Source organism: Tupaia chinensis, unplaced genomic scaffold (assembly GCF_000334495.1).
Source record: "Tupaia chinensis unplaced genomic scaffold, TupChi_1.0 Scaffold000010_1, whole genome shotgun sequence".
In the NCBI taxonomy this organism is placed as follows: domain Eukaryota; kingdom Metazoa; phylum Chordata; class Mammalia; order Scandentia; family Tupaiidae; genus Tupaia; species Tupaia belangeri.
The window spans coordinates 4,822,893-4,835,093 of record NW_006159440.1 but is presented as its reverse complement, the minus strand read 5'-3'; the positions used below and the strand labels follow the sequence as shown (position 1 = coordinate 4,835,093).

General features: G+C 34.3%; 1 protein-coding gene across 1 annotated transcript; it reads left to right on the top strand.

The window, feature by feature from the left end:
• Nucleotides 1-3,247: 3,247 nt before the first annotated feature.
• On the top strand, nt 3,248-4,180 carry LOC102475554 (olfactory receptor 2A2). The gene has a single exon (XM_027767613.1). The coding sequence runs from the start codon at nt 3,248-3,250 to the stop codon at nt 4,178-4,180; it is 933 nt and encodes a 310-aa protein (XP_027623414.1).
• Nucleotides 4,181-12,201: the final 8,021 nt, after the last annotated feature.

The following is a 12,201-nucleotide window of genomic DNA, read 5'->3' as shown; positions in this document are numbered from 1 at the left end:
AGAGTGTAACAGATAAGCTTGCCAAATGGTTATTTCTTTCTGAAACTTTTCAGGGGGATCACTCTCATTGTCAACTCTTATTAGACTCAGAAATTATCTTTATGTGAAACGAGGTTTTTCCTTTAACCAAACAGGAGAGGATGACTGCCAATACTTCTGACGGGAGAAGGAGAAACAGTATAAAGCTCCCAGGTTCCATCACAGCCCTGCAGGAAGGGCACCACACATAGTGGCCATCCCACCAGGCTTCTGACCCACGGCCATTTTACTGACTCTGTGGGGAAGAAACATTTTTACTAAGAATCTTTTCAACTTTCTTCTGTATTTTAGTTCTGTACCACCTAGAGTTTAAATTTTTCTTTAGAATTGTTTTACATTTTGTTTTTTAAGGAGTGGATTGAAAACAATGGCGCTGGAGGTGAAAATAAAGAATTTATCAATTCAGAAATAAAAATAACTAAAATAAAAAAGACAAGATGTTACTCTGCCTATTTTGTACATTCTAGCAATGTTTTTATGCTTGTCACTAAAATGAATGTTACACATGGAACACATAGTTACATAAACCTTCCCAAACGCATTGTTATTTATAGAAACACAAGGGATCAAAGACTTTCCTTTTTTGTGTGAGATCCTGCTCTTTTCTTATTTCTTCTTTAATTTATTGCCAGAAAGTCTCTAGCCACAGTTTTTTATTCTTAGTCAAGATCATCTTGAAGGGCAGATATTCACTAACTTAAGTACATAAGCTTTCCTGGAAAATTGAAAGATTATATGAGAAAATGTCAATATAATGTACTTTAATAAAACAGCAAACAAACACAGAAAATAAAAGGTAGTCATGTCCATACCCTGATATATCAAGGAATAATATTATCCAGGAAAATAGCCACTTAGTTTGAAGTCCATATATTCATAGAATATAGTAAATCAATTATAAAAGCCATGCTTCTTTTATTTCCTTTTGGATATCCAAACAATTTTTCAGTCTTGTTTAGCTAAAAGTATACGTAAGTGGAAGTGATAATGGATTTTTTTTAAAGGAAGGTATTTTGAAATTATTTGTCAAAGTACTGGACAAAAGGGACAGGTGGTGGTGGAAGTATAAAAATGTTTGGATTCATTTTGGTGAATCTTATTATCAGCCCAAGAAATTTATTTAAAACTGATAGAATGGAATTTCAGCTTATTCCATTGACACATAAGAGTAATTCAGAATTTTCCAAGTGTGAAATTCAAATACAACTTAGATTTTAGTTGCATAAACAGGGACCTAAAATTTAAGAACCTTTGCTCTTCAAGGCCTTCTGTCCACAATCTTGAAAGTTCCCCAAGCCAATATTCTGCCAGTTGAAAATGCTGTTTGTTGTGTTTTCTGGGATCTTTCTTATTTTACTTTCTTATAAACTAATTTTTCAATAAAATTTCGATCCTGAAACATTTTCTTATAGGCAACATTCATGCAGGTATGAGGCACTAATTCATTTATGTATTGCCATTTTTTTTCTCGGTCCATTTCTTTGTGTATTCAAGTGTGTACTAAATATGAAACAAAAAGTACAGTTCATTTTCAAGCATATCTTATAGAAACAGTGAATTTTAAATTACATGGATTATTTATAGCAGTTTTATAAATCAATTTTCAAGTTGATTATATCGAAGTAATTGTTTTAACTTGTAGTGATCGTATTGATAAAAAATTTGTTTAATGGATGATGGAGGTCTGAAAAATCACATCATTTAAGTCATCACCTGTCTAGGAAACAAGAACACTTCCTGGGCCACTAACTGGAATGAGAGAACACTAGCTACCCAGTGAGAACTTTGTATCATTTGGTTTAATACAGGCTCAAAGGATGCGTAAGAAGGAACACCAGAATGGTGGGCAATGAGATTGTGACTTCCAGGAAACCACTGGGTTCCAGGCATGAAGAAATACTGAAGCATGTCACTTAAAGTTATCATTGGTGGTTTTTAAAGAAGATTTGAATAAAGTATAATAAACAGGATCAATGCTCCTCTCAGAGACAGTATGAAAAAAACTAAAAAACTAAACATAGAACAACTTTGTCAGAAAGATGAACTTAGAGTGTCCCAATGGCTAAATTAGAGATAATTTTTCATTGATAATTGTCTTCCCGGAATGATATATTTTGATTTTTGATTATTTGCTTTTTCAATAGATAGAGACAGATGGCAATGGTAATAATGATGATGAAAATCATAGAAAAAATACTTTGAAAAAGAGAGAGAGGCTGTGAATGTCTGTGTCTAAGAATTTACATAAAAATTTAATTAAAAAATCCAAAAGCATAGACATAAAATTTAATCACTGTAACACTATATGGCTCACAACCTAATGGGTAACATAGTACACTTATTCATAGCTCTTGCATAACTATGAAATTAAAATAATGTATGCAGTAAAATTGTATCTTACTGCATACAGTAGAGAAATATTTTTATATGGAAATGTATATGGTATGATAGAACTCTAAATGAAAGATACAGATAAAAATACTATCTCCTATAATTTTAAATTCATTATAGAAGAAAAATAAACAAAGTAAATAATAAAAGTGATACAAGCAAATTATTAAAAATGATACCATTGTGGATTCACATTAGTCTGAAGTACTCAGAAAGAATTAATAAGAATACAAACTATTAATAATACACATTAAATAGAATAAAGAGCAAATATGAAAAATAACAAAATATTAAGTCACTGAATGTATGGCATGCATGTGAGAATATTGCTAATAACTATTGATACATATGAAAACTTAAATTTCATCTTTTTTTTTTTAGAGAAATTTTTGCTATAGGGTGCATATGCTCACCAGAGAGACAGAGACAAAGACAGAAAACAAGGAATCACCCCACAGGGGCTATGGCCACACCACAATCCCTTCTCCTCCATTCTCTCAGGATTTTGTGTTCTCATGTATATGCACTGGCATGAGTTTTAAGCCACCGGATATGGGACTCTAACAGCAATGGATTACGTGGGAGTTCAGCAACTTGACCATTACACCATCTGCTGGTCCTGAAAACTTAAATTGCTTCACAATAAAAAGCTAAAAACAAAAAGGCAAAAACATTGAAGTAAAAAAAATTCTGTTAGATAGGGTCAAGTATGTAAGCTTCCTCCAAGCCTACTTTGACATAATAACTCCAATTTTCTTTGATTCTTCAGTTCTGACCTACTATCACACCTCAATCCTTTACTAACCATCATTAAGGAATGGAAAGCAACCAATCATGGGTCACAGAATTCATCCTAGTGGGATTCCAGGTCAGTGAAGACATGGAAATTCTTCTCTTCTGGATCTTCTTCCTGTTATACATCTTCAGTCTGCTGGCAAATGGCATCATCTTGGGACTCATATGGTTTGACCCGCGATTACACACCCCCATGTACTTCTTCCTCTCACACCTGGCCATCATTGACATCTCCTATCCTTCCAGTAATGTACCTAACTTGCTGAAAAACCTAGTGCAGCACAATAAAACTATCTCCTTTGTCTCGTGCATTGTGCAGATGACCTTGTGTTTGACCATTGCTTCCACAGAGTGCATGATATTGGTGGCGATGTCCTACGACAGGTATGTGGCCATCTGCCACCCTCTCCAGTACACCATCATCATGAACTGGAGAAGGTGCACAGTCCTTGCTGTCACTTCCTGGGCATGTGGATTTTCCCTGGTCCTATTACATCTAATTCTCTTTCTAAGGCTGCCCTTCTGTGGACCCCAGGAGGTGAACCACTTCTTCTGTGAAACTTTATCTGTCCTCAAACTGGCCTGTGCTGACACCAGGATCAATACAATTATTCTCTGTGCTATTGGTGTGTTTGTCTTAGTTGGGCCCCTTTCCTTGATGCTCGTCTCCTACACAAACATCCTCTGGGTCATTCTGAAGAGCCAGTCAAAAGAAGGCCGCAAAAAAGCCTTTTCCACCTGCTCCTCCCACATGTGTGTGGTTGGACTCTACTTCGGCATAGCTATGATGATTTACATGGTCCCAGACAGCAGTCAACGAGAAGAAGAGCAGAAAATTCTTTTCCTGTTTTACAGCCTTTTCAATCCGTTGCTTAACCCTGTTATCTACAGTCTGAGGAATGTTCAGGTAAAAGATGCCTTCTACAGGGTACTGCGGCAAAAGAGGGCCACTTGAAGGAGGGTAGCATCTTGGCTCAGTGGTTTTTGCTTGTTATGAGACATGGCAGGTAAAGATGGAAGATTAAAATTTGGTATGCCTTTTCTTATTATATGTGAATCAGTTTGCACAGTAAAGTTATATTGCTACTAAATAACTTTCCTCTCCAGATAATTTCAATGAACACAATTTCTTTTTATTAGTTTAATATTTATACATACCACACAAAGCTCAAATACGATGACCCCGAGAGCCTACACATCTGACTTGGGGCCTGAAGGCAATGGACTTTTACTTGGTCCATGATCGGTGATTTTAGAAATTTTTTGTGCAATTACCTTGAGTAACAATGTGACAAATATCCATAATTATATATTAAAATAATGAATAATTATGGGGAAAAGAAGCAGTAATAAATTTTTACAAACAGTGTGGTAAGATCTATGAAAAAGTCTCATGCAATTAAATTAATAACTTCTGTAGAAACAATTTTCAACAATTTTTTTTTCCACAGGGAAGAAAAGAAAACTCAAATAAAATTAATTTCATCAAAAGAAACTGAAAAGGGGAATTATTATTTAATGGCTAAAAATTTTCTTGTTGGGGAAAAAATTTTTGAAAGGCTAGTAGTGAGAATGTACAACATCGTGAATGTAATTAATGCCACTAAATTGTACATGTAAATAGATAAGACAGTGATTTTTATTATCTATTTCATCACAATGAAAGATATCCAAACATATATAAGAGGATTTCTTTTTCTTGAGAGAGAGATTTTTACTATAGGACTCGTGCGCTTGCCAGAGAAACAAAGACAGACAGATAGAAAGTGAGAAATCAAGCCCCAGGCAGGGGGAATGGCCACACCACAATCCCTTCTCCTCCATTCTTTTCTTGGGATTTCAGGTATGCACGCACATGCACACAACATGAGTTTTAAGTTGCTGGATCTAGGACTCAAACCTCAGTCAACTATGTGGGAGTCTAGAGACATAACCATCACCTTATGTGCTGGTTCCAAAAGGATGGAAATGTAAAGAATTTGACATGCTATTGCTGATTTGAAGATGGAGGGCCCTGTTCTAAGAACACATAGTGGCAGCAAGAAGTCGAGAGCAATCCCAGGTGAGAAAACACTGAGACCTCAGTTCTAGAACCGCAAGGAACAGAATTCAGCCAAGTTCCATGAAAAGCAGAAGACTACAAACTTCAAGAAGTTTTTTCATAGATACCTTTGGTTCTCCTATATGTACAATCAGGTCACCTACAGAGATCATTTCTAACTTCACAAGAGTATTGTCAGACTGAGGTAAACTGCTCCTATGACTTTGTGCAGAGAATCCAGATGACCTGGACCAGAAGTTTGTCTCATAGAATATGTAAAATAATAAATGTATATTGTTTGAGCAGCCATGTTTACAGTAATTTGGTATGGCAGCAATAGAAAATTGATACACTTTGGAATAAGAAATACATCATTTACTGTAACTTTGGCCCTTGCAAGATTATTGAGAATACATTTAGTGCAATGGTTCCTTTAACTCCTTATTTTCAAGAGCTCTTTATACTCAGATATCCCAGAGGACAAAAAAAAGAAAAAAGAACTTCTTTTGGATTTATGCTTTTATTTCTTATATTAAGAATTTAAACAAAATATGTAACATATTTAAATTAACTATATTTTCAAATAAAAAATTGTGAAAAAGTAGCTTTGCTTTTAATTTCACTGAAGTCCTTTAATGTCTGTCTTATAAGCCATCTAGATTTTGTAATTTCTTCTGCATCCAGTCTCTCAAAATATCATGTCATACAGCCTATGAAAGGCTCCAACATATCCTCTTGAGAGAATAAGAATGAAAAAGCATCATACTATCTTATATTATTATGAAAATAAATGTTAACCTCATGGATATAGTCAAAGTTTCTTAGGGGCTCCTAGATCCAGAGAACAACTGATTTGGCATATTTAAATTTCAGCCTCTCTATGTCTAAAAGGAAGATAATGATTAGATTTCAGTATGAGAGCTACATGAAGCATTTGGCACATTTTGTTAAACATGGTATGGACTCAACAAGTATTGTTTTTAGCTGCCACAATCCTTCCTTTTTTGTGTCCATAACAGTCAACTGCAGATAGAGACAAGATGAGTCCTGCCTTTTCTTTCCAAACAGACACAGTCTTTGTTCTCCTCCAGAGAGAAGAGTCAGGGAACTGTGTTTCTCCCTTGGGTGAAGGTAGGAAGATACGCTGTGTCATAATCCTTCTGAGATTTGAGTATTTAACTAATTCTAAATAAAACCTTTACTCCTGAAGGTTTAATTGGGATTTTATACTCTGTTGTGCAATCATCAGCAACTGGGGCTCCTGAATTTGAGATGTGTTCTCTGAAGCTTGGTAGAGTATCTCGTTGTATGTAATTTGCCTCTGAGAGGTTCTTCTAGGTCATGATCGTTTTCATAAAGAATATCCAGTGCTTATACCTTCTCATGTAGAAGGGATTCTTTGCACTGTGAGATGGTTTTAAGAATGAGTAGTTAAGGTAGTACAGGGTGACAGTGAGAGTAGCTATGGATGTGTGGAAAGGAATGACGCTCCTAAGTGACACATCCCTAGTCCCTCCTAAGTCAAAGTTTAGGCTCCTTGAGATGGAAATGACAGTTTCACTGCCCCACTGACTTTGACAACTTCTTCCTCTGCATTCTGGCAATGGTTCCTCTGATGGCTCAGGGACTTTCTCACTACCATTTCCCACTTTGGATGGATAGTGGTCATCCAAACCATCCCAGCTCTGTTGATTGTGATGGCACCTGGAAGAGCAAGCTGTACTTACACAGGCCTCTGGATTAAGCTCTGATACCACAGAAATAGTAAAGATCTTATATATTACTTAGCCTAAATGGAGGTATTTGTAGAGTAACTTCTGTTACTGGAAAACAAAATTATCATTGCTCTGGCAGTCAATTTTCCTTGCTCAAACAGGGTAAGAGGTAAGTTTCCAATATAATTATTTCTTATTGAAATGTTCCCAGACTATCTCCTAATCTGTTTTCAGATTCATAAAGTATTGTGTTTAATTCCAAGATTGTCACAAAATAACATAGAATGAGTGCCTATATTTCTGATCAGAGTTGGAATAGTAAGATAAAGCTCTCTAGCTCAGATACAAGTCTGCCCAGAGACATGTCAGACATCCCAGGTGGGAATTTGTTTTCTGACTCTTCATTTTCTGAGCGGCTATCATTTTATTGACTCTACTGAAAAGGGAAATCTTTATTGAAGTTATTTATTTTATTTGTGCACTAGAAGGTACGTGTGCTTATCAGAAACAAAGAGACAGAGACAGAGAAAGAAGAGAAAGCCCCCTCCATGGGGAATGGTTATGCTGCAATCCCTTCTCCTTCATCTCTCCCTTCTTTTGGAATTTTGGGCATACATACAAACTTATTTCAAAATTTTATTTTCTATTATTGTGTTTCATTGCATATCAGTTTAAATCTGTTTCACTATTATTCTTTTTGTTAAGAGAACCAAAAAAGAGATTAAATTAAAAAGGCTTTCTAATTAAAAAATAAATATAACTAAAGTCAGGTGTCACTCCATTCATTTTTCATACTCTAATGATATTCTTTAGTTGTAGCAAAAAAAAAAAAATACACTTAACGCACATTTATATAAAACCCTCCTAAACGCAATCATACTTACAGAAACAGCATCTAGTACTGTCTCTCATTTTTATCTCAGCCCTTGTTCTTAAAGGGCCAGTCCTCACATTATTGATGACTTTCTTAAGCTGATATTTTTCAAAAGTTAAAAAACCTGTCCTGTGTGTCTTCAAGGTTCCTTTTATTATTATTATTATTTTACATTCCTATAAAATAGTTTTTCAATAAAGTAGTTACCATGAAAATGTCTTCTTAGATGCGTCACTTCACGGGTGAAATACACTAATACATGTATATATTGCCATCTTTTTTCCAGAGAAATAAGATAGTCTATATATTGAAGTTTATTCAAGCAACCCTATAGGAAGAGTATATTTAAACTACATGGATTTTTTAATAGAGCTTTTATAAACAAACGGTTTTTAAATTATTAAATTCCATTTGTGCATTTTCCCCCCATAAGCTAGAATGAATGTCTTGGTCAAAAGATAGAAATTGACAAATCCCAAGAGGAGGATAGAGGAGATGGGAGTGCAGCATAGCCATTCCCTCAGAGGAGTGATTTCTCATTTCCATCCTACTGTTTCTTTTTGTCTCTCTTCAGTGGGTGCACACATCCTATGGCAAAAACCTTTAAAAAAAAAGATAGAAACTGATGACTAAAAGAATACCTATAATATACATACATAAAACATGTGTAATTCATATTACTCACACTTGGTACCACACTGCTTTTCATCTTTGATTTTATCATGAGAATTAAACATATTTCTAGAGTAAGAATGCAACTCTTTTACTGTTAATATTGATTAAGCCAATATATTTAATAGATGCCTGAGAGGTGGATTTTCCTGCAATGGAGAAAGACCATCTTTAAAGGCTTCTTGTGGCCTAGACTTTTAATGGGGCCAGAGAAAGAATAAGCATACAGTAAAATCCCTTTCCTTGTAACCGGTTGTGGCCATACCAAAAAAAGGATAAAAATTAAAAAAAAAAAAAAAACTCAAATCACTCTATTACTCTCTTAGACCTTCAGACTTACGTGGTGACGATGATGAAGATTGATATATATAGAAGTAGAGTTATGACTGTGTATTACTATTTATTATAAGATAAATGAAAAATACACAATTTTATCTTTGTCTTATTATGTTGTTTATAACCTAATTAGATGGCAATATATTAAATTAAAATATTAGTATATAATAAAAATGACACTCAACTGTTTAATATATCTCACAAAGAAATATTTTGACATGAAAAAGAGATAAGTAATAATGACCCTAAATGAAATAAGTGAACAGTTTTCTGTATTTTAAAATTAATTATAGATATAAAAATATGTATAAAGAGTAAATAAGGAAAAACTCTATATACACAAACTATTAACAATGATTATCTTTGGCCATATGTTTCAGGGTGTTACATCTTTGGATTTTTCAAATCAAATTTAGTAATTTTCTACGAAACTTCAGAAAATGTGATGGCAAAATTTCATATTACATCAATTTAGTTTTATGAAGTCTCTAAAATAGATTCATTGATTCAAAGAATGGAATAGTGGTTTCAGGAACTGGGGAGAAGGAGAAATAAGGAGTTACTAATCAATAGGTATAAAGATTCTGTCGAGCAACGTGAATAAGCTCTAGAGAATTGCTGTGCAGTATTGTACAGTCCAGTTCACAGTCAATCCTAATGTATTCTACACAAAATACAGTATGTTGGGAGAGTAGATCTCATGTTCAGTGTGCTACCATAATAAAATTAAACTATAAAAATTTAGGTAGATGCCATTTCATTCATATGATAAATAAGACTAAACTTTATTCATACAATAAATAAGAATTAAAACTTTATATATAAATACAAACTCTTCAAACTCTTGTGTTTCCATACAAACAAAAATGAGAACAAAGTAAACAAGATAATATCCTGGGATTATAAATATTTTTACTGGAAAATAAACTACTAACCAATATAAAGTCCAATTTCTTTATTTCTAATGTCTATTTAGTAAAATAAATATGGTTTCCTAAAGAAGTCACTAAAGATGCATTTTTTTAAAATATGTGTACTTGCTAGAGAGAGACAGAGAGACTGAGAGAGAAGGAAAACAAGAAAGCAACCCTTATGGGAAATGATCATACCACAGTCCCTTCTCTAATTCTTCCACCTTTTGAGATTTGGGTCACTCATGTACAAGTACCTGGCATGATTCTCAAGCTGCGGGGTCCAGCACTCAAACCACGCAGTCAGTCATGTGGGATCCAGTCTCCTTAGCCACCACACCATGATTTGGCCCCAAGATGCATTATTTTAAAAAATAAATTTTAAATTATTTTATGCTCTGTAATAATTTGTGTACTGTCCCAAATTAGATACTTTCCATATTCAATGAATATATTAGACATTTGACAACATGGTGATAAAAAGACCAATGATTAAAGGTCCAATGGAATGGGATTAATTTAAAAATCTTATTCTCTACGAAAAGGAACAATATCTTTTCAGTGAATAAATGCCAAGCTAAGGTGGGAGTACACAAGATGATCCTAGATGATGTTGTTAAGCCAGATACCAAAAAGTCCTTAAAAATTATGTAAAGTCGGGGCATTTGACAAGATGTTAAGGTGCTAGACTCCCACATGCCTGACTGCGGTTTGAGTCCTGTACCTGACCACTCACTTTCTCCCTTTCCCGTTCTCTCTCTCTGATTAAAATAAATAATAACGTCAAATAAAATTAAATAAATAAATATTTTTAAAAATTTTTAAGGCGAGGTCAGCCAGTCCATGGTGTGGTGGATCCAGCCAGCATGGCAAGATTTCATGTAAATTTCATGTGGGCAGTTTGAGTCCCAACCAGGAACTTGAGAATCACACCAGGTGCATGTACATATATGCCCATTATCTTGCAAGGAGTTAGAAATGGAGGAGAAGGGATTGTGGCATGACCATTCCCCATGGAGTGTGCTTTCTCATTTTTCTTTTGCTGTCTCTCTCTGGTGTGTGTCCTTGCACTCTGGTAAATTTTAAAATTTATGGAAGGAGGCTAAAATAGCACAAAAATCAGCTGTTCAGTTGTAGGATAACTGAATTCTCAAAATAAATAATGTCATAAAATGTTTATAAATAATTGAATTTTTAAAATTTCAGTTTCATTTTGCAAGTTATAATGATACACAGTGATTGAATGTATTTAAAAATGCTTGAGTCTATGTGGATAGATGAATGCATGTATATATAGCTAGGGAGAAGAAAACTGTGAAATTCATTACCATTAGTAAAAGCAACTAATGAGTGTAGAAGGAATGATAGGACATTAGATTTTGCATGATTTTGTGAAGACTGCTTCAGGTAAAGTCATCACTGAATGCTACAACTAGAGGATGAAAGTTTAATACAATCAAGATACTTAAATAGGGACCAGCAGTTAGAGTAATGGCTATGTCGCTGAACTCCCATGTAGTTGACCATGGTTCAAGTCCTGGACCCAGTGGCTTAAACTCACTCTGGGATCATGTGTATGTTTGCCTAACATTCCAAGAGAAGAATGGAGGAGAAGGCATTGCAGTGTGGCCATCCCTCCAGGGGGTGATTTCTCACTTTCTGTCTCTCTGTCTTTCTCTGTCTCTCTGGCAAGCGCACACACCCTATTGCAAAAACCTCTCCAAAAAAAAAAAGTACTTATGTAGAAGTTTTGATATATTTCCTCCAAAATAATACTAGGAAAAATTAAAATTTTATAGTGGGGATATCTGAGAAACACCACCTTAACCAAGTGATACACCTTAGCATCACCAATATTATGACAAATTAACATTAGCTGCCTGCTAATAGAAATCATTAATGAGTAAGTTTACTTTTTATTTAATCCTGATGAAAATTTATAATCTAAGACCTCAAGAAATCAGTGGAAAACCCAGGCTGAGAGACATTCTACAGAACAAATGTTCTAAAGTCATTGAAAATGTTAGTATTGATGCAAACAAAGGCTGAAAAGATGTTTCAGGTTTGAGATGAAAGTGATCTTGAATTAGAGCTTGAACCAGAAATGTTGTTATTGATAATAGGGAGTTTTGTCAATGATACATTTTCTGATTTTGGAAATTATACTCTGCATGAATTAGTGAATATTTGTGTTGCTGGAAAAAGATAAGAATTTAGGGTAAAAAGCATTATGATTGTACATTACTCTTATTTGGTCAAGGAAAAAATAGTACATTGAGTATGTAGGGAGAAAGAGGATGATAAAGAAAGTATTAAAAAACAAGAGAGATTTATGACAGTATTATCTCTGATTCTTGATATTTATCTGAAAGTTTTAATTACTTACTTACCAATAAAAGAGTCAATCAAAAACGCAAAGAAACATAA